The following is a 24,137-nucleotide window of genomic DNA, read 5'->3' on the forward strand; positions in this document are numbered from 1 at the left end:
TGCAAGAAAGACAGACAGACAGACAGATGGAGAAAGAAAGAGAGAAACCGATGTTGAGAATAAAGTTGTTTTGCTGTCCATTAGTGACATGAGCTGCAGGGCACAAAACCACTCACAAACTATTGACTTTTAAGTTGAAAGTACCTCACCTTGGCCTATTACATTCAGTGTCCTGTAAAAAAAAAAAAAAAACCCTACAGAAACACACACACACACACACACACACACACACACAGACACACACATATACACAAACATGCAGTGGGGAGATAAATCACTCAGTATGGGCCAGACAGATTCAGATCTAGCCTTTCCCAACTCTGAGAGAAAGTTACTTCTGCTTCTCTTGTTTTTTTTTTTAAAGAGAGGCAGAAGAAAGTCAGTGCAAGCCAGAGAGGCACAGGGGATGAGGAGGAGAGGAAATCTAATGTTGAAAAAGCAGATCTCTGGTTTAAGATGGGATATCACCTGGAGAGGTGTATAGGCACCCTTGTACCGGTTTCTAACTGAGCTGGAATCAACAGCTTTCAGTGGAGAGGCTTCCTATCCCTGAATGTATTATACATACCTCACTGAAAGGAATTTTAAACAGCTAGGAGCTGACACGTAAAAGAGAGCATATATTTCAAGCGATAGTGGCCAAATGTTGTTTGCACGTTGCAGTTTCCCCCCATGGTCCCCTATCTGTCCTTATTTTGTATTTTAAGCAATATGTATAAAATTTTAAGAAGAAAATGTACCGAATGTTCAGACAACAGCAGATACATTGACAACTACTGTAGAACATATATTTTGCATATGGTAATTTGTGTATTGCTATAGTTCGTATCATCATTGTCAGCACTGGCCTAAGCCTGTTTGGGGTGATAACTGATCTACAGGATAATGGACAACCCTTGTCCACATCCTCCCACTGTACAAAAAAGAAGCCAATATATTCAGAAGTAAGCCGCTGCCATCTTGCAGTGGTGACATCGTTTGTTGCCGGAGTCTGCACAGTCCACCCAATCACGAGCAGTGCCATTGATCAAGAGAACCCGGTCTCACTCAGAGGTCGCTGAAATCCTTCACATGGGCAATGACTTGCGGCATCAACTAGATAAAAGGCATCCATTAATGTCGGCGTGATACGTGGCCGGTTGACGTTATAGGTTAACAGCGCCTGGCGGCATCAGGGGGAAACACGGCGGGACAAGGGTAAAAGTTAAGGCGGTGAAAGTCCGACTGGGGCAGGTGCAACAAAAACCAACTTTCACCTGAGAGAGCAGTGTTTGCGTCTTGTAAGATTCTAAAGCCAAACCCTGTTCTTTTTTCTTAACCTTAACCACATGTTTTTGTTGTTTAAGGAAAAAAAACATCAATTCGCAGCGTTGTACCGACGTAGCACATTTATTTTGAAAGAGACTGTATGTAAACGTTAATTCCCTGTGAAAACGGAAGTGCATTTTGAAAGAAGAGAACTTGTCATATTTGTCCCAGAACGTCAACAACCATCGCACCCAGGGTACCTTGCACGTCGTATGTGGACGTGGAAAGTCCATAACCAAACATCAATATGTGACAAAGTCGGAGTGAGATTGTGTTGATCAAGAGCATGCCGACTGGCGCTGTCAATCACGACGTCAACAACCCTTCTTTAACATCTAATAACCAATTAAACCCAAACTTATCAGAAAAAAATGAACACTTGAACATACATTAACGTGATAAAAACTACCTAAACTGACAGAAGCCGTCTTTGGAAGAGATTAATTTGACATGTACTTTGATGTTTTAAATATTGACCTATACTGCAGTCAGCCACCAGGGGGCAATCAAGATGTTTTGACTTCACTTTTTGGGAGCTGCCATGTTGTCCATCTTCATAGCCATGCTAACAGCTCTGTGGGGCTGAGCTAAATGCTAATATCAGTATGCTAACTAACAATGACGATGCCCATACATGCTGTTGTTTGGGTTAAATGTTGACCACGTTCACTGTTTTTTGTGTAGCATGTTAGCACGCTAACATTTGTTTCTTAGCTAAACACGAAGAAGAGCTGAGGCTGATGGTTTTGCAATTATGTATTCATGAACCAAAGTTGTTAGAATTCATCCTGAGGGGAACATGAATGTGAGTAGCAATATTCATGGCAAACTATTCAATAGTTGTAGACACGTTTCACTCAAAACCCACAATTGTTACTCTCATAGTGGCACTGGATGAGAAGTCAGGGGAGTACTAGAACATAAGGATTCATCCTCTGGAGACTGTTAAAGGTCAAGTAGGTAACATTTATAAAAATGACTCTTTTGTATTTGCTGAAACTGTTACTATATCCTGACAGTAGTACATGAAAAAAATAAGGCTCCTCTGGTTCCTCCTCACGCTCCTGATGGGAAATTTCGGTTTATTTCAACCTGTCTCCTATCGTCCTAAATTTGTTTCAAGTGACTAGTGACATAAAAATAATAGTTAGCATGTTAGCCGTTAGCCTAGATACAGCCGGGGCGCATAGTAGCGTCAGACCTGTTAAAACGTAAGTGAACGGGCAACCTTCAAGTGCAAAGTTAGTCCACTAAACAAGCTTTTTTTCCACAAAGACCGCCTCATATCGTTAGGATAAATGTCAGAGAACATATAGAAAACGACATATAAACGTGTTGTCTTACCTTACCGGTGTGGAGCCATGTTTGTTTACCATTTAGCTCTGCTTTCCAAAGCGCGGCCAAAATATGGCGAGAACAAGAAGCGATCTCATACTGTGTCTGAAATCTACCTGATGTGCCTGAAATGCTAACTATTATTTTTATGTCACTAGTCACTTGAACCAAATTTAGGACGATAGGAGACAGGTTGAAATAAACTGAAATTTCCCTTTAATGGCATTTGCAAGAATCCACCGTGCCTGAGCAAAAACAACCAATCAGAGTCAGGACGAGTCTCTGACACAGTGTCAATCACTGTGTGTGCAAGAGCAGTGATTGACACTGTGTTAGAAACTCCTCCTCTGATTGGCTGTTTTCGTTCAGGCGTAATTGATTCTTGCAAATGCCATTAGCAGCACTAGGAAGAGCCAGGGTAACCTGATTTTTTCACTTATTATCTATCCTACTGACAGAATATAGTGACAGTTTCAGCAAGTATGACAAAAGGGTATTCATAAGATACTTAAAACATTTCACAACAATCCATCCTTTGGTTGTAGAGATGCTTTGCTTCGGACTAAAGTGAACAACAAATCAACACACTAGAGACTGTCATTGCATTCCCTAGGGCCAAAAGAAGGGTTAAAAATGTGTGACTATGCTCTCACCTTTACAGGTGCAGTTAAACTCCTACACTATGGTCAAAGCAGCTCTAAGGCTGCAGCAGCCCCCAAATTCAACTTAGAAAAGAGATGGAAAAAAATGGCATGTGCAATCAGAAAACATCCCCTGGGCTTATAAAGGTTGATATAGATTATATAAAATCACAGCCTAAAAACAGCAGCCACTTTGGACGGCTAATGCATTAAGTCTGGACAGGCTTGCTATACCACAAATTCAACATTAGTCAGAGTACCAATCATCCTCCTTCTGCGGATATAAGCTGAAATATTTTCGTGAAAGAGTACATGACCCTCTCCTTATTGACTCATATCCCAATCTGCCTTCTGCGTTCGCTCTCTAAAAATAAAATCACTATTCCTCCTCACCTATACTATTCTTTTATTTCCCTCCTACACGGTTGTACTTTTATGATCCTTCCACGGTCACACATACATTTGAAGAGCACCACTGCCTTCACCTCTGCACCGCTTATCTTTGGCTTATTATAACTTTGTATAAATGAATTCTACAGTAGTGCTTATTTAATCCCTGCATTGATAACAGCAGGAATCAAACTGTATCTCTCCTGCTATGTGATAATAAGTCTTAAATTCATCAAATGCATTTTGATTCTCTCATAAATATCTTGGCCTTGTGCTATAATATCATAGAATTGCTTCCCCTCTCTCCTACTGCATAAAAGAAAACAGGCCCAAAGCAATTAAATCATATTTTGCTGAAATTAAAATGCATGTGACCAGCTGTGACTGGTGCCCATTTCATTGTCAGCAGACAACCGAGAGAGGCGAGAGACAAGTAGCTTCATCTGGCTGTCACTCATCTGTGTTAGCTTGGATTAGCTGAATGGATTAGCCTCTGATACAAAGCAAAACGCTGCTTTCCAATTACTATACACATGTCTCGCACTTCAGTCAACCTCACCGGCGATGAATTAAAAAGCTGCTTGAGTGACAGGGAGTCTGTGGTAGTTGGGAGCCATGTATTATGCATCTTCAGAAATATATACAGTGTATACTGTGGGACTGGGGAAAAATGGGGAAATCTAATGAAAGATGCTGCAACTGCACACATACTGATGTCATCCCTACTTGTTATATTTTGACGCTTGGGCAGAAGCCCGTGGCATCACTCTAATGATGGCAGGGGGGCGGCCGGTTGCGTTGCGTCTTGAGGGGGGTCACGTTGAGGTCAGGGTGTTTGTGGTTAGGTTTAGGCAGCAAGACTACTTGGTTAGGAAAAGATCATGGGAAAACTCACAACATAGATGGAGTCAGTTGTTGGGTTTAGGCTAATCTCTACTGTATAAACAGATATATATGTGTGCAGAATCTGAGGCAATGGTACAAGATTTTGGTATCACAAGCATTCTGGTTTGCGTTTATAGTCCAAGTAGTATAGACCAATCATTTTTGAGGGGCTTTTGTTGCCTACAGGTAAACAGTCCATGTGGAGAGCAAAAAAGTGCAATGCATCAACTGAAATGCAATGTCTGAACCCATCGTATATCGTCTGGCGATGATTTAGCTTTTCATAAGCTTTGTCCTAGTTTATCTCCACTGATATGCAGATATCTGTTTACAGAGATCAGTGAAAATGTAGTCTGGACCTGTCTCAAGTTGCAAATTGAGCTGTAAACAATGGCCGTTGCTCCCAGAGGTTGTCAGACAATAGCCAGTGGGGTTCTGAGATAGGGTTTAGGCAACAAAACCACTTGGTTAGGATGAAGAAAAGATTGTGATAAACATTAGTCCAGCACGCTCTCACTCCCATCAAATACTGCCACTTAGACAGGGATCTCTGTGTCAGATACTGACGCACAGAGACACCTTTCGCGGCAGTATGATATGAACGGGCAGCGTCAGTAAGAACCTAATTCAACAAATACTGCTGCTTTATCAGCGGATGTCAGCATGAGACACCGATGCACAGACACACTCTTAGCGGTGGTATAATACGCACCAAACAGCAACTATTTCTGACACTGCCGGCAACTACCATAGTATAAAGAGCAAGTAAGTCCATATCGGGTGGGGGAAGGGGAGGTGGATTGGTCAAACAAACACAGGACTTTCATCCAGGAACCCCCTGTTTATTTCCAGTGTAAAATCAAAAGTTAATAGAGGCATTTTAATAACAGCGTAGTGTGCTAGTATGTGTAGCATGCTATGGTAGGGATGTATGTAACATGCCGTGACATTACAGCAGTAAGAACTGTTCTTATTTCAGTCCAAACAAAGATGTTTTTCTGAACCTAACCATGTCCTTTTATTGCCTAAACCTAATGAAGTACACATAGAAAATAAATTGTTTTACCTACGTATATTGTAAGTTTATTTTGAAAAAGACTGCATGCATGTAATGAGCATAAACTGCACATTTTCCTGTGAAAACGGAAATGTGATTTTGAGAAGACACAATGCGTGTGCCAAGTGCCAATTGAGTCTATGCCTGTGACCATCCAAAACTGACTCAGGAGGCTACCCCTCCTGCCTAGCAGAGTTATTTGACAAATTGGGATGAGAAAGGGTTGGTTAGTCATGTCAGACAACTCACATGACTAGTGACTGAAGTAAAAAAAATACTGATATCAAGTCTCACACAGGACACAAATACTGGTCTCCTGGGTCAAAGTCCTGTGCTTGTTTGATCCCTCCACCTCCCCTCCCCTCCCACCTGCCCTAAGCTGACTTTGTCACTCTTTATGCTATGTCCGTAGCTTTTAACATCTAACACTGATGTGGATGAGTTTAAAACGTAGTGGGCTGAAAATCCAGTACATCTTAAACAGATGCTAAAGGGTGCATTGTAAGTCCGTATCCGACCCTGAGGGCTACTACCTTAGTGGCATTTTATGACTCCCTGGGAGTGAGACCAGACTCACCACACATCTGCAGTGCATACATGCATACATACTGAGCATACACACACTCATACTGCTACTGAGAGGAAAAGCCATGGAACAAGCCCGAGGGTTTGTTCTGATGTATTCACTTATTGCCTTGATTTAAACCTTGAACCTTCGTGTTCCCTCACTTCACCTCTCCATCGCCCATCTGTTCTCCGCCTCCACTCTTCTTTTCCAAATGCGCGAAACCCTCCTGCATACTACCATTTAAGCAGGCAAAAGTTTTAAAAAAATAAAAACAAATTAATAAAAAAAAAAAACCATTATGACTAACTGATGCAGACAGACAGTCCTCTCTGATTTTAATCTGCTTTTCTGTGGGGCAAGGGGGCAAAAGAGAAAAGGCAAATGCAAGAAAAGCTCTCATTTTGTTTAGTCATTTTAAGAAACATGTATAGAAGACAGTGAGTTGTATGTATAGAGTGAAGCACAATGACAGACAGCCGACAGGCAAGGCTGATGTGATTAACATTGATTGTTCTCTGTCTCAGTTAGAAAGAAGTCACCCAGGTAGCACTCTTCACCGGCAAAACTGACAGGCTTCAGAGCTCTCGTTGGCATCAACATTTCAATAAATCCTGCACCATAACAAAATCCCAAACCAGCAGCAGAGAAGAGAGAGTACGGTGTTTCCAGCCTCCCGCTGTATGGTTAGAGGCAAAACAAAAACATCTTGGATTTTCCTCTTTGGCTCCAAAGATGCTGATTTCCTGAGAAGTGACAGTTTTTTAGTGTTTCTCCCCCTCTTTTCCTAAGGACAAGTACACCCTAAGCCTGTGACAAATAATATATGTGACACTTTTAGAACAAAATGTCTCTACCAAAAACGAGTGTTTTGTAGACAGATTTATCGGGCCTTCAAGCAAGTGGAGCTCACAGTGCTGGACAGAGTGATAAAATACTCTGGGCTGACCCAATTGGCAAGTTGTGAAAAAAAAATGCTTTATCGGTGGGTAGAAAGGAGCTCAGCCATCTGAAAACCAGCTATAATTCGCAAGAACTGAGAAAAAAAAAAAAAAAAAAAAAAAGGTCTGAAAAACAGCCAGCACATAACCCTAATAAGCACTTGTCACGCAATTCCAAACACAATCTACACCCAACTACTGTGTAATAACAACATGAAAACCCAGGAAAGCATAATTACACCATGTCAAGCTACAAAATCATGTTGTGCAAGGAAGCCGTGCTCTGTTGGAGTTTATGGCTGCAGGTCTCATCGCCCAGAAACAAGTCAGGAACAAGCTCAGGCTCTAAAATGCAGCCATTAAATTCATATCCTTGTAACTTTTTTTTTTCTTCATTTTTTTTTACTGGCAACTGCATCACACCTGTTAATTAAGGCACCACTCTTATAGTTTGTGCTTGAGCAAATAAATCAGACATTTCATGTGAAAATTAGTTACAATAAGTGTATGCGGTCACAACCGGAAAACCACAAGGCTGTAAGACTTCAGTTTTACAAGCCAGTGTCAGTGGTGAGGGAAATGAAGTGGTATTTCTGGAAATGCAATCAGACATTGACCCGTGGTGCATGGTTTGCCAAGCGTCTGCTTTTTACACAACAGTCATTGGACAGCGCTGACATGCCGAGCGAGGGTTCAGAGGCTGCTTAGCCGTAGGGTGTTCAGCCTCTCTGCCTTTCTCTTTGTTCAGACATGGCATGAAAAGAGAGAGCCTGTCAACATAGGCCTACAGAAAGAATGAAAATCCGGCAGAAAATGCACTTTATTTCACATCCTGTAATACATTCTCTATCACCTAAAGCTGTACACAATGTGCTTGTGCGAGATGTGTTTGTCTGTAGGTTGCTGGGGAAAGAGCAAGTGGCAGCAGAGAGGCATGGACTGTAAACTTACTCGGTTGGGCGTAGGAGTGCAGTCTTGCCCAGGCGGAGGATGACGGGTCCTCGTGGGTTGCGGATCTTCTTGACATCTTTACTCTTGAGCAGGGAAAATCGCCTCACTAGATTAAAACCTGACAACAAATGGCACTCATGAGCACCCACATACTATATACAACACACTGAAAGATATGTGACTGCGTATTTTGAGCTTGTCTTTTCACCTGTGATATTGTGCCTGGATGCCTGAGGAAACTTCCACTCATCCACTTGTAAGGACGGGCACTGTTCTTCTGCGGAGATATACGACACAGAGGGGGTTAGGCAAGGAAAGAAAGTCAAAAAGTGCGTGTGTGGATGGCAGAAACCCCAAGATGTACGATAATTCAAGTGTTCATGAAATGTCAAGAGCCCATCAGTCCTTGGAGAGGTTATTTCAAATGTAACCTTTCACGCTTACTGCTGGGTGAAATTGGCAGAGTTCGATGTGAGAGAGACCAAGCTACTGCAAACATACATACATTTGAGAGTAACAGAAATATTGATCTGGAAGAAAGAGAAGTACAGGGGAGTTAGTGGGGGTGAAAGAGACTCAGAAAAGGTGTGTAAAACACAGAAAGGGAGATGAAATAGGGGCAAAGCCGTGCAGAGAGGAACACAGCCCAGTCTGACAGGTTGTCTCGCACCAAGCTTGTCTGTCACAGTAGCTTCCGTTTGATGGATATGTTCTCACCCTGTCAGGGGAGGTTACAGAGAAAAGTGTTGCCTGTCAGAGCGGCCTGCCTCGCTACAGAGGGCAGATGTGTGATGTGTAGAAAAACTGGGCTTGTACAGGTAGACGTGGACCCTGTGAATCACAGTGATCCACAGTTAATTGATCTCTTTGGGGCCAAGGACCAAGGTCCCGAGCAAGACGCTCTACAGGGTGCAGTTTTTCCAGAAGTGTGTGGTTTTTTTAGCTATGACCGCAGAGAATTTAGAAACAGGTGGTGCCCTGCATTAACCAAAAATAAAACCTAATGATTTTCTCTGAGCTGTGTTGCTCTCAGTAATATTCTAAATCACCGTGCCTTATGCCAGAGCTGAAGGTTAGATATTTTAATTAAGCCTCATTCAGTGCTGCCTCGTGCACACGTCTCAAATTCTTGCGGACCAAATGAGAGCAATTCTCTGGATCTGAAGAGTGTGAAGGGTGGTGTCTTTTTTTATCAACTTTCCAACATAAAAACATATAAGTGTGCTTTCACACCTAAACTGTTTGATTCGGTTAAACTCAAGTCCGTGTGTGTTAGTACAGGTCATGTGGGCTGCTGTGAAAACTGTCAGCCCAACCCTTGTGCAGATCAAACAACCAAACCGAGACCGCTCGAAAAGGTGGGTCTCAGTTCGCTTCCAAACGGACTCTGGTGTGGTTTGTTTGCGGTGTGAAAGAAAACAAACCAACCACAGGATCATACGACAGCAGATATGTGATTTTAGTATTCAACAGCTAAACCAATAATAAATCCATCTGCTGATCCTAAACCTGTCCACGATCTCATAATTGATCCTGATAAAGGCCATGTATATCCCATAACCCATTAATGCTAATGCATACATGTAACCATGGTAACACATATGCATGTCTGTGTGGGTATTTTCCCTGGTTAAAAAGCTGTTAAAACTGCCATCATTGTATCCAACTCTGTGTCTGTTCTTTAAGTCCATTAAAAAGTGTGTGACAGTGATCCCACAGTATTAAGCCGGGAATCATTACTGTACAAGACGCCTCTTTTCATCCTGTCTCTGTTAGTCATTACTCGTGACATGCGATTGATCTACAGCCTAATAATAGCCTACTTATAATGCTTATGATCAGTTATTTCTCTATGAGCTGTTTGTGACACCAAAGAACATAAATATAAACACTTTAGAAGCATTAAAGTGCTGCTGAATAAAGGTCTGTCACTGGAATTTGATTTCCCCACGTGGACCCTGATGATGCAGTACGACAAACTGTCCAATCAAAGAGTTACCTGTCAGTCGGTAGAGCTTCATGTTTACTCCTCGTGGTTCGTTTGCAAAAAATCAGAGTGAACAGGAACCAAACCAGAGCTAAAATCCAGCAATGTATCATTTTTCCCCTCTGGTTCGGACCAAATGATCTGAACTACAGTTGTGAAAGCACCCTAAGTTAAAGTGTAAGAACTAAGATAAACTGCAAAAAATGCACATGTAATGGCAGTGAGTAGTAGACTGACTTAATGTGGAGAAATTGAGTCATATTGCCGAAACTGCACCGACTTTTCTTGTTACAGGCTGTTCATCATCTCTTTTTTTTAATGAATGAACATTTTCAGAATGCACTTGAAGGCTAATTTTACACTCAAAGAAAGGGACACATTCAGAGGTGTTATTTAGAGGTTCTCATGCAATGGTTCAACAAGTCCAGCTCTCATGAGATCAGACTGGGCTGTGTCTGACTCATGAACTAATGAGTTTGACCCCCAGCATTAGTTAGTAGGCAAGCTGCAGCTTTAGCCTCAGTCTTTTAGCAGCAGGCTACATAATATATGTAGCTCCCATGTGCATAATTAAGACCCTGCCAGTTTTTAAACAAAACAGCTGGAATGATTGGCCTAGAGATAGTGTTTTTGTCCAAATGAGTTTCAGTGTTGGCCTTCACTTATGCCAGCCCATTTCAGCCCATGGATGAATTGGATACAGCATTGGAGGTAGGGTCACATTCATTCCTGTGAAAGCTGCTCAAGCTCACACCCCAGCAAACATTTGTTGCCCATATGTGTAGTAAATGGGCTGAAGAATGTGGGCTATATTGGACTGTCCACAGGTTCCATATTGCCCCCATGCCAATTGCCAACATAGGTAGGTTTACCCAAGTGGGCCCCAAATAAGATGCCCATTTTGGGCCCATACCCACTTGGTATCCAGGTGGCCATAGCATGACCCATGTGGGGTCCACCTGGGTAAATCATCCATGTAGGCAATTGGCAATATGGAACCCATGGACAGTCCCATGTCGGGCCCATTTTTCAGCCCATTTACAACCAACGTGTACCCTGGAAATCCAGAGTTCTCGCTAGAGCACAATTTGAATTTGCTCATTGAGTCACTCTGGCAATCTCTCAGTAATGATGCTCATTACCCATGCCCTTGGAGCCGACCTGCACCAATCACATCGGTGTATCTGATATAGGCGGGCCAGAGGCGAGCTAAACAGATGACAGACAGCACTGCGACGATGAAGTCCAGAATCAGTCAGTATATATTGCAAGAAAGCTACGGATGAACACCAGTTGTTTGAAATGGCTTTGGCCGCTACAATGAACGAGTTAGACTTGGCTTTTTCTCTAAAAGAGGAACAGAAGACGGCGCTCGAATCCTTCCTTTGCGAGAAGGTTTTTTGCCGACCGGATACGGCAAGAGTCTAATCTACCAGTTAGCTCCGCTGGTAGCTAAGCTCTGGATACGTCACCCCGTGTATTGTTCTGATTGGTCGTAGTGTTATCCAATTGCGTGCAGTGATATTTTCAAATGCATGCTTGGTGCCGCCCCTCGAGTTGGGCCATTTGCATTACTCATAGCCAGACCCTAAGTCTTTCTAGATTTGGGTCTGGATTTCCAGGCTAACCCACGTGGGCCTCACATACAATTTTTGCCTGGGACAGAGCCCAATAAGTTCAACTTCCCAGGTAATTAGCTGGATCTTCTGCATCGCTGGGCCCATAGAGCAAGTGCACAACAGACTGTCATGAGCTGAGTGGCTAAGGTCTGCTGGCCAAGCAGCTAACTTGCCGTTTAGCGCTCTGCTGGCTTGAATAGGGATAAAATTATTGAATAATGCTCCAGGCTGAATGTTATCAGACCCAATGGATCAATTCCCAGTATTGAAACAAGTCATTTTGTGGGGGTTGTTGATTTATAGGCGTCTCTGTCACAGTGTAAGTCTTACGGAGGAAGTCTTTTTGGGCCCAATGGCAGCATTTGACAAACCCAGAAGTTGTAATTCCACTGTTTGGCAACTACAAAAATTGGCTTCAGAGCCCAGCACACTTCCGGGAGTCTGTTTCGGCTGATAAAATCTATGATTGTCAGCTAGAAATCAGAATGATACTTCCGTTTACCTCTGTGTAAAGAGCCGTTTCAAAAATGACTGCAAATTTTGAGTGGTATATACGTCACTGTTGCGAGAATAGAAAGGCATAGCAGCAGTGTCTGGGGCTGATGGGGCTTAACTAACAGTCAATTGTGTATGCAGAAGCATAAACTAAAGATCAGGTGCTAATCCAGGTGTAGGATTTGCTTAAAGGTTGCTATCTATTGTTGCTATGATTGAGAAGACAAAAGAAAAAGCTTTCTTTCTTAGACACTGGGTATAATAATGCACTTCAAACAAACGTAATGTTTTTGTGTCTCCTAGCTTTATGGATTGAGTTGTTGAGAACGTCTTTTTGATGAAACAACGGGTGAGCTGCATGGAGAGTCGCCTTGCAGCATGCAAAAGCAACACACTGTCTGTGTTTCCAACCACAATTTAACAGACTGGAAGTCTCATCAAAACAAGGGGAAAGAGCCTAATATAATTACTTAAATAATAACATCCAACTGACTTTAATTAAGAGTTAGGAATTTAATTTCACGGAGGCCGGCTCACGAAAGAATTAAATCACATTCTGCGCTTCATCACCTTTTATCAAGTTCATCAAGTGACACCCTGCAGCTTGTGCTCATCTTGGTTTCAGAACACAAAAGGCTGTTTGAAAGCACAGCCCGTTTCAGCCTGTATGCCTGCACAGTGTGTCATTTTTACATATCACTGTCTGCGAGTACAAATCAAGGTGTAGGAGAGAGATGTCAGACCGTGATGTTGTTGTAAGCTGAGGGAAACTTAAGATGAAAAAGTCAAAGGAAATGTATGAATTGAATGTGACTTCTGAACAAAGTAACAGATACAGTGGAAAGTACAGGAAGTATCAAGCAGTCCTCTGACGCTCACAATTTATTACATCGTTTTTTTCACCCTCTTCCTCTCCCACATACACAATCACAAACGCTGTATTTATAACTTGACTGGTCCATCCTGAAACCTCATCTGCTGACTCAGCACTCTCTGCAGCCCCACAAAGACTCTGCTGCCTTACAAAAAAGACACGCATATTCACACACATACACCGAGAGCTTATCTTCACATCTCCTATCTCAGGTTTTTTTTGAAGTCAAGATATCTACCTTTCTTTCCTGTCTTTTCTTTTTTGTTTTTCTTCACAGCTCCATTTCCATCAGACAGAATCAAGATGAAGGCTTTGTCAGGAGTAATCCTGGCTAGAGGCAAGCGGGCAGAACAATGAAAAGTCAAGCAACAGAAGAGAGGAGAATGTTGGAGAGTGGAGGAAGAATGAACACAGGAGAGCAGAGAGGAAGGAAGTGAAGATGTTTAGTTATGTTAGGTGGTTTTTACCCTGAAGACTGTCTTATCTACCAGTGGCCATTTTAGGACATCTAAGAATCATCTTATCAAGCTCATGCTCAACATTGTATGACTTTACTCAACTTTCATCAGCTTGTATTTAAGCTTGCTTAATCAGCTCAACATCTTTCAGCAACTTCGCTGTGCAGTAGATTGAAACCGTTGAAGTAGGGTGGTGCTGTTAGGTGGTGATCTTTGGAAACAACGATGTTCAGAGTGATCGCTGGTAGCCGATGCCTCTGCCAATTAGTGTTGCACGGTATACTGGTACCAACGGTAGACCGCGGTACTAAAACACAACGGTACATATGATACCATAATGTACTTTTAAGAACTTCGGTACCTCGCGGTACCACTACTGCGGGATAAGTTCAAAGTCCAATCGTAAGAGGGTGAGTGTCCATTTGCCGTCCAATAATGGCACGCGCTGGCCACCTGGCACTCAACATGCTGCTGCAGTGGTTTGTTTTCCAGTGACATTTCAGGTATTAGCTGAGCTATTGAGTATCTTCAAGCAGTGAATGTTATTATTTATTTCTTTTTACTTGTAGTGCAAGCATTTTACTCGCATTTGCGACTAAAAATAGTTTTGTGCAAGCAAAAGAAACCATTCAGGAGCACGCTGTGTGAGTACAGATTTCAACCAGCAGCAGAAACGAAAGGCGAATCCTGCCGGTTGTGGGTTGAACGGGGGTCACAGACAGGAATACGGCGGAACGCTATGGCCACTACTATGGCCACTACTATGGCCACTACTATGGCCACTACGCCCGGCTCCAGGTTCAATAATTTCCTCTTTGTTGGTGTCATGACTGCTCAGAAGTACCTGAACAGCCAAGCCATGTCAGAGGAAAGACGAGCCTTTCACATTTCTCGCATATTAGGGCTGGACAATTAATCGGATTTTATTTTCAATGACAATTATGGGTTCCCTTAATTTTCAAAACAAAACAATTAATATAAAACAATTTGTGTCACATGACGAGTCTATCAGTGTTGCCCCTTTTGTCTTTTATTTTGTAAATCAAGTGCAACCCTTCCCAGCCCTTGTGCCCTACCCTTCACCCCAAAGTCCAAACAGAGAGAAAACAGCGAGTGGAAAACAGCGAGTTGAAAACAGCGAGTCACAACGCATCTTATACCCCCTTTACACCGTGCATTGACATGCATTTTTTTGTGATCGGATTGCTCTTGACCACATGAAAGTACAGGTGTTAATACACTCGACACGCATTGAGGACGGATTGTTATCCGATCTGCCACACCACTTCTGAAGGTGGTCAGGGACACATTGTGACCACACTGGACACAAGTGTAAATGCAAATGCGTCTCCAATCCACATGCAAAAACTCAGTGGGTGGAAAAACGTAAGCGAGATGCACCAGCTGGACAGAGGGACAACAACACTCACCGGGTAGCAACTGCCAAGAAAAAGAAAACATGGATGATAGCCAAGGATGGAGTCACGGTTGTCATTGTCACTGTTGAAAACTGCCTGCTACAGCTTCAGCTACAGCTACAGGAAAGCTAAAGCTAGACTGATGAGTCAAAACAGTAAACTTGCAGGCCATGTAACCAGTTCCCTATGAAGTGTGCTAGGCTTTGAAGCCCTTTTCCGTAGTGGCCAAACAATGGCAATTTACCTTCCATGCCCTTCACATGATGCCATTGGCCTCCAAAAAACTTTTTCACGTAGACCTACGTTGTGAAACAGACATCTATAAATCAGTGGATACATTTTTTTGGGCGTCACAACCCCTGCAAAATGACTCCTTTCACTGTCAGGAATTGATCAATTTGGAAAGTCTAGAAGAGCTTCACAGTTAAATTATTTTATCCCTATTCAAGTAAACAAAGCACTACACCGGAAATACCCAGCTTGGCCAGCGGAAGTCTCTCGTGTGCCTGCTCTTTGGGCTGAATGATGTGGAAGGTTGCTAATCATCCAGGTAATTTTATACTTGGCAGTTGAATATTTTTGGCTTCATGTGCCACTGAGCAACTTTTATATCAATAAACGAGGTCCTGCCTCCAAAGCTGTATCCAGTTCCCTTTATACATCCATGTCTGTAACCAAAACTATGAGCTGAAAGATGCTTAATGTTCTGTAGAGCTGAGAGGAAATGCAGTTAGATTTGTCACTATTAATGACCCTGTTCACTTTATACATTGCCAAACTTAATCCACTGTTAATACAAAAAAATATTGATTACTGCAGCTTTAACGTGGAAACAGTTTGCTCAGGAAATGAACTACTTTGTCATCTGCAAGTGTAGGGACAACATCAGAAACTAAAGAGCTCACTACATAAATGAAAGCTTTTTGAATGCATGTGTGAAAGAGACACAAAGCTGACAGAGCATAACTGATGTTACAACACCCTAAGAGGCTGAGATTTTATTTGCATATGGGTAAATCACATTTGTAAACACTTTAAAACATTTGATACCACATTTAAAGCTGTGAATCAAGTTAAACGCTGCATTTACATTAGTGGGAGTGTAAGACTTCTGCCCACACTCATGGGATAAACAAGCTATGCCTAAATAACTCAGAGGATGGATGATATTTTAGTGGACTGTTGCATACCCAGGCACTTGACAGTTTGGCAGAGGACATACTGCGGAACTTGAACCCCATTTCCTCTCAAGCTGTGATCAAAGGAAAGTGTTTGCTTGTTGACAAGCTAATTAGCACATAGTACGAGTGCCACTCCAGGATCCTGCTAGCAGCTGCATGTAGCCTTAAAGAGATTGGATGGTGTTGGCTGGGTTCACTTCCTCTTTGAGGGGTTGTGTTTAAGTCTTGCCAAAGCAGGTAATGATACTATACTGGCAGTCACGCAGCACACTGCTGTGAGTGTTCCCCCAAGTCTCCACCTTGCCAAAGATTAAAAAAAAATCAAGACATTTGAGGTCTTTAGGGAAATGAACCACTACTTTTTGATGAATGCAGACTTACACTTGACTTGGACGGTGTACAAGAGAAAGGTGTCAGACAAGGACAAACGTTTGATTTTTGTAAATGCATCCCTATACAAGAAGTGACTGCACTCCAATATAACTTGTACCACTCATCCATTTAGTATAACAAAGAACAAAAGTCTAGCTGGCCCACTGCAACATCCCAGCTAAAATAAGTGACGTATGACCTTTCTTGCTTCTTGGAAGACATTTAACAACCTTCAGAAGAATTAAGAATCAATGGCCTTATCTACCAGTGCCTTGTTGTGGCCAGCGTCTACTGAAACCAACTGCTCCTGAGTTTTAATTCTGTTTCTGAAGCAGCAAACACTTGGCAGACTGCTTTCATTAGGGAGAAGAGGTCACAAGTGTGCTCACAGTGTCAGAGTGTTTGGTGTGTGGTTCGTAATAAGAGAGGCTATGGTAGTTATTGAATGTGCTTTACAATGTGGTATTCCAAGATAATTGGACTGGGCTGCTGATCAGCAGAAAGTCAGACTCAGAGGGAGAGTCTTCCAAGTCGCAGAGCTATTAAACACATGCAACACGTGGGAAGAAGAGAGGCATGCTGGGTGGTGTAGTTGATGACTCAATACTATGATTCAGTGTAGCCTGTGTAAGGTTAGAGTGCGGGGAAGATGACAAGCTGAGACGATGATAAAAGAGAAGGAGGGATCGAGACAGAGGGTGAGTGCGTCTGTCTCGCTTGCCCTCTCGGCCAAATGAGACAGACAAGAGAAAACATTCTTGTTTTTTTTTTTTCCACAGATAAAACTGCAGCAAAGAGGAGTGGAAAAGACTTAAAGCGCTGCACTTTAAAAAGATGAGCTCACTCATTTTCCCCTTTGTAGGCCCCTGGCCCACATACAAAATGCTCGCATAAGCACACAGACTGGACTCATGACACACACATTTACAAGCTTTTTTTCCCAGCAGTAAACTTAGACTGTACATGCAGATGTCTGTACGCTTCTCAGAGGAGATTGTGTTGTTTGACTTGATGTCTGGCAACCCGTGTGCTTGTGCTGTAAGTGAGGCTGGATTAGACCATCAGAGAAAAGATACTTAAAAAGGAAACTGGTTGCTTATATGTCAGCTGAAAACACGTCCATCACCTGTCAGTCATCTGTATGCACTGTGCGGTATATATTACTTCACCGAGTTAATGGTGTTTAAAAGTTATTGCACGCCTATTAAGCTTCTTGTATGTACTTCTGATGAAACTCCCACTGCACTTTTTTTCCGCAGAGAGTGGAGACATTGCAGGACAGGTTCATTCATGAAGCAGCAACCCCGAAGCAGTTACAAGTTTAAGTGTTTTGCTCAAGTTCATTTCTTGCCAGTGACGTTCAGGCACTACCTGTGCAAGCCCAGTGAGAGGAAACATAACATTTAATCATTAAAGCCTTTGTTCGATGTCCCTCCACAACATCCTGTTTCAACTACAATTACATCATATAAAATTATTAGTTCGAGTTCTTAAAAGCACTCACATACCACATGCACTCAATTTCGCCAACCCCGGAGCCTCTCATTATATTCCTAATGCATTCTTTGCACGTAGCAAGGACTATGGATTTTGTGCCCCCATTTTTACTGTCGCTCTGTGAAGTTAGTGCTTTACTGCCACTATGGGGAGGAGACTTGACTACGGTGACTCATAACTCTTTCAATTTACATTCTGCAAGGGAGTGTTGTATTACGCCAGGGCCACACCGGACGGAGAAGTGCTGCGAATAGCCTCGAAGCGCCTCGAAGCGAAGCCAGTTTCCTTTCGGTGCCCATGTTAACCAATTGTGTCATCCACACTGGCCGCGCCGGCCCTGCAGCGATCATTTCGGCGTCTGGTCTATTTTCTGCGCGAGCTGCGAGCGAATGTGTCAAGCTGGGCAGGAAGTCAAACAAAGGAACAACAACAGCATTCGGTCAATTTTCAGAGTAAAACAAATTTCAAAATAAAACACCCCGTTTGACAAATGCGATGTATATAATATTAGTCATTGGTATCTAAACAGAGCGTGAGAGAGATGAACACACACACACACACACACACAAGAAAGAGAGAGAGAGTGGGCCGGCTATAGGGGGTGGGGGTTGGGGCACACACACGCAAACAGAAAGAGATACACATGATGGAAAAACAGCCCCAAATGTGACGGAGACAACAGCTGGGAGCAGAAGCGCTTGTCGACCAGCGTGGAGAAATGCACGTCTGATGTGAACAGGCTCGCGCCAGAATTTCGGTGCGCTGCGCTTCGCAGCACTTCGTTGGCAGTGTGGCCCTGGCGTTAAGATAAAAACTATCCTTTAAAAGAGTGAAAAGGCCTCTCATGTTGTTTTTAGAGGTAGAACGATAAATCGGACGTTTTACATTGTCAGAACCTGGCTCCGAAAGTAGCCCATGGCACTGACCGGAGCGCAAGAGGGGAAGGTTTTGTTAAAAGGGAAGGAAGCTGCTCAGTGAGTACAGCTCGGGAGAAAGCAGACCCCCCTGCTGTGACTGGGGACACACAGGGATTTTCCTGCTGGACATCAACAGGGGGTCTACGCAGAAGTCTGTGACTGGGTGAATGCCGCTACTTTCTGTTTCAAATTAAAAGCCCTCATTTCAAATTAAATGCCCTCTATGGTCTACCCATATACTAGGTTTTGACCTTGTCTTGTTTTTATGCCTGGCAACAAGATGGTGGAATTGTGTTTTTGGATTTTCTGTCCATCTGTCCCATTCTAATGAAGGCAACATTTCAAGAGCACCTTGAGTGATTAATTCTTTTTCTTCAAATTTGGCACAAATGTCCACTTGGACTGAACAATGAACTGATTGAATTTTGGTGGTTGAAGGTCAAGGTTACTGTGACCTTGAGTTGTCCCATTCTTGTGAATGGGATATCTCAAGAAGGCCTTAAGGGAATTTCTTCAAATTTGGCACAAACGTCCACTTGGGTTGAAGGGTGATCTAATTAGGATTTGGTGGTCAAAGGTCAAAGATATTGGCTTTTTCCTGTTCCAAACTACTTTTATTAGATTGGACTTTAAGGAGCTACAGCATATCATCCATTTTCAGTGTAGAAGCAAATACAGCATATACTTACTTTAATTATTTGCATCCTAACCTAAGCAACAAGCTGTACTACTAGCCAGGCCCTGTAATGTATTGTCTGCTTCTGCTGCTCGCTGCGTGTCCTCCCTCACTTATGATTGTGTGCAAATGAGCTTATTACTATTGCAATTCACTGGTATCAGAAAACATACAACTTAGCTCCGACACAGGAGGAGGGAAACTGAGTCAAAACAAATCAATACACAAATCTATTACTTTAGACTGCATATGGTCTGTGGTGCACAAAAAACATATCAGCATCACTTTACTAAAGGCAGGGGATCTCAGCAATTTAATTCAGCTATGGGGACTAGTCTCTATGGCTTATACATTGCAGAGCTGCAGTGCAATCATCCAGCTCGACTCCTCAACACTAGTTTTACTTAAACCTGCTTTCCTGCTGTAATGTCAGCAAATTACCAGTAAGGAGAGATTTGGATGAGTCAGACGAATGTGTGTATGTGAGAGTGTGTGTGGTGCTTGCTGTGACAAAGTGTTATAGCTGCACTTGAGAAAGCACTTTCTTCCAGCCACTGGGGGCGAGGACTCAGGAGAGCTGCAAGCTGACTCAGTCTCATCTGAAAAGCTCTGACTAGGGTCTCCCAAGGGGGACCCTCCCTCCTCCACAAAGCTCCCTCCAGAGCGCCACGAGCTACAGTATGGAGAATTGCTTGGCCCCCCAAGTGATATCACAGAGCCGGCCCCTGAGAACACACTGACAGTGTGATGAGGGAGTACGACAGTTGGGAACGAAATAAATAAAAAATGAGACAATAAAATAGAATTCCATTCACCGCTCTGCCTCTTGATTTCTTAGTTGTCTGTTTGTGTCTTCTACACACACACACACACACACACACACACACACACGCGCGCGCGCGTGCGCAGACACACCTGGATGCAAACAGAAACACATTCACTCTAACACACGCTCACAATTTCATTTATGCACATATAGACATTGAAAATCTTAACTCACATTTCTCCTATATACGTATACAGACACTCAGAATGATTGATTGCTCACGAAGAGGAGCACAACCACACATGGTTAACACATGCGCCTCCTTGCCACAGCTTGACCACCGTGCCACCAACAGCCACCAGCACGAAACGCACATAAGCTGTAATTACAGTCCATTTTCATTGCAGCCTTGGGTCCCATCATACACTCGGGGCACATACGCACGCTCAGACACAGACGGACACAGTTCCATCAAACTCAGATGGGTTCCAAAGTGTGACGAGTTGGTCAAGCATACAACTTCAGATTGAAAATTTGTCTCAGTTACAACTGTTGCTGAATGGTTTTATTGTCTTTTTAGCATTTAAATGAAGAAACGAGGACTGTTCTGAGAAGCAGTTGGTTCAGTGCAATTAGTAATTTTTGTGGCCTTTGCCGTTCAACATTTTTATCCACAGATTCAATGGTGGGCAGTTTTTTTTAAGAGCTCAACAGTGGCTATTAATGTCAGGCAGTTATTGAATTTTCTTCACATCCAATTTGGAATAAATGTTCATCTTAATGTTATATTAAATCTTATTTTTTACTCTTGTTTTGTCCAATTTTTTGGAAATGAGTTTATTTGTTTTCTCACTGAGAGTTAGATGAGAACATTGATACTGCACTGATATGTATACAGAAATATGGCCTTACATCTGGCAGCTAGTTGGCTTATGTTAGCATAAAGCCAGGAGGTACAAAGCTTGCCTGGGTTCTGTCTGAAGGTATAAATGAGCAGTGGTTTTACACAGGGCTTTGTGTCTGGTTAATTCTCAGAGCAGAGACCTCCACTAGGTTTCCAGATAACCAGTGGAGACTCCAACCAGCGCCTCTGAAGGTCACCAAGGTGCTAATCTAGAAAGCTTTAAAGGCCCTGACAGACCAAGCCAACGGGCAGTCGACGATCGTCAGTGATCGTCTTTCGCCGTAGCATTTGGGGTGTATCCCGCACTGTAGGCACTTGTCAGCCTTTTTTGGCTGTTTTTTGGTCAATTCAGTGTTTCATACACAGTCAAGCCATTTACTAGGTTTTGAACTCGTCTTATTTCCCGGATTTCCATCCATTCTTGTGAACATGATATCTCAAGAACACCTTAAGGGAACTCCTTCAAATTTGGCACAAACGTCCACTTGGACTCAAAGATGGAATGATTCAATTTTGGTGTTCAAAGGCCGAGGTCATTGTGATCATATGTCCACCTCACTGTCTTGAACATAATATCTTAAGAAGGCTTTAAGGGCATTTCTTCAAATCTGGCACGAATGTCCACTTGGGATCAAGGATGAACTGATTATAATTAGTTTAGCTTAGTCTTTCGGCTGACTCAGCATGTTGAATCTGCATCAGAGCTGTCGGAGCCTGTTGCTGAATGAAACTGGCAGCTCAATTCAGATCATTAGAGGAAAAACTGAAGAAACAAATTCACAATTCACAAACAAACCACTGACGTCAAGAGGTTGTGAGATCGAAACAAACTCGGTAAAAAAGGTAAGAATATTACATTTTCAGATGTAGTCTTTCTTCTGTAGTTCACATTTTTTATCCTGCATTACCACCACATGAATTTTCAAGAAACTCCAGCAGGGAAGGAGAAACTCACCTTGCTCTGATGTCAGCAGGTCACATGATCCAAAGCTGAGGGCCAACAGAGTCAGAGAGGAGCAGAGAAGCCACATGGTTTCGCTCCTCCGTAAACACCTCACCCCAGCCACCAGCTGATAGATGAACAAACAGAAAAAGAGAAAGTCAAAAAAGTCAAATCCTTCCTCCATTCAGTCACAGTGCCACCCAGCCTGCTCACTGTGCCGACAGCTGCACATTATGCTTGACTCCTAAATAGAAGTTGATGTATATTTATGAGTCAGTCACAGTTGATGTGTTAATTATGTGGTATGATGCGGGCTTTGTTAGTGGCATATGAATTAACCAGAATGTCCCTCATTAAGGAGTGTAACTCTATAAAGTCTGATCATAGTCATTATCCTGTCCATCTGGTTGGCCTTTGACTGGGCAGCTGCTACACACAAGCACACACACATACATGTGAATATGTCTGATAGAGTGCATTTGAGTGCACACACACACACGACCATATCCAGAAAAAAATTCTACGAGTCAGAAAGAATGTACACATGCTCCTGCAAACAAATACCAAGACAACAAAGCAAAATGCGCACATGAAAGCAAAATGATTTCCATGCAGGCTGGTTGGTCCAGAGTCAAACGCACAGAGGGGCCAAAACACACAAACACATCTGGAGACTATTCCACTGGAGCCATGGTTGTGTACACCAGATGCTTCCACGTGGCCCAACAACAAGCACACACACAAACACACATTCATGCACAGATTAAAATACGTGCCACGTCTAAATAATCATTACATTCGGTCTCCACAGTCCCTCTTCTTACTTTATTCATAAACACACACACAAGAATGCACGCACATAAACACACCAACAGTGCTCACTCCGATTCACATAAACACATCCCAGCTGACCTGGACTTGCCCTCAGCATGTGTGAGGACCCTATAACTCTGCAGTGTTTACAGGTACAGCAGGGCCCTCAAGGCAGGCAGGCGAGCAGACTGTGTCTCTGTGCACACACCTGTCCCGTCTGCCAGGAGAAATGACCCCATGCTCCCCCGAGGCTACACAATGTGGCGCTCCTGCCCGGTGGAGGACACTGTGTGAATACCATCTAGCCTGACCTGACTGCCCGCAGCTTGCTGCTAACAGGACAATGTGGTGGAGGACAGCGTTTCAAATTATGCTCTGAAATAACAAGGACAGCTTGACATGCCCCACATTGTGAATTTTGCATTCAATTTTGGGAGCTGCTGACTCAGTGTGTGGTTGCTTGCCCTGTTTTCTTCCATTTTAAAAGGCCAGGTTGCCATTTTATGAGAAGAGCAAGATCTTAGCAAGACACTGTCTAATCACGCTATGGCACAATTGATTTGTGTGTACAACTGCTGACAACATGGAGACTTTATATAAAAGTAGCTGCAAGCTAAACAGCAATAAGAATGAATTTAAAAAAAAGTTTTCCCCTGCAGTTGGATGGTTGGACAGTTAATCAAAGCCTTAGACTGAGAGTTTGAGCACTCTAAAGCTGCAGCCATTATTACAGGCTTCATGCCACATGATCACAATAATAAGAAAGTTCACACAGTACATAATACATAATGCATCACAGTCCAGAGAACACAGGCTGAGGGAAAGTTACAGCTCATTGCTGTTATTATCTGGCCATAATCCAAAACAATTTAATAGGCTTCCTAATATGTGTTGCTATGGATGTCTCCCTTTCTCCTCCTCTCTCCGCACTCCCATCTGCAGCTTCACGGGCCACCCGGCTGGCCACAGCAGATAGAGGAAGTACGGGGTTAGGCCACTGGGCTTGGCCTCTGGGCTGGCCATGAGCCCAGTAAGCAGGCCTGCGAGTGATCGGGTCACTGAGTACGGAGCCAATACAGGAAGGAAAACAATGACAGATCTGAAAGTCTTCCAGTGCTAAAAGCCTGGCGGACAGAAGTGGTGA

General features: G+C 43.0%; 1 protein-coding gene across 1 annotated transcript in view; it reads right to left on the reverse strand.

Moving 5' to 3' along the window:
• The window catches only part of LOC126384229 (collagen alpha-1(XVI) chain-like), a gene marked incomplete at its 3' end in the record, with an annotated part of 33,003 nt that overhangs the window by 3,901 nt on the left and 4,965 nt on the right, over nucleotides 1-24,137 (reverse strand). The window contains exons 2-4 of the mRNA XM_050035191.1: nucleotides 22,193-22,307; nucleotides 8,282-8,350; nucleotides 8,074-8,191 (exon numbers count right to left, since the gene is read on the reverse strand). Coding sequence (XP_049891148.1) covers nucleotides 8,074-8,191; nucleotides 8,282-8,350; nucleotides 22,193-22,268 — 263 coding nt within the window. The remainder of the gene's footprint in view (nucleotides 1-8,073; nucleotides 8,192-8,281; nucleotides 8,351-22,192; nucleotides 22,308-24,137) is intronic.

This window comes from Epinephelus moara, chromosome 22 (assembly GCF_006386435.1).
Source record: "Epinephelus moara isolate mb chromosome 22, YSFRI_EMoa_1.0, whole genome shotgun sequence".
In the NCBI taxonomy this organism is placed as follows: domain Eukaryota; kingdom Metazoa; phylum Chordata; class Actinopteri; order Perciformes; family Serranidae; genus Epinephelus; species Epinephelus moara.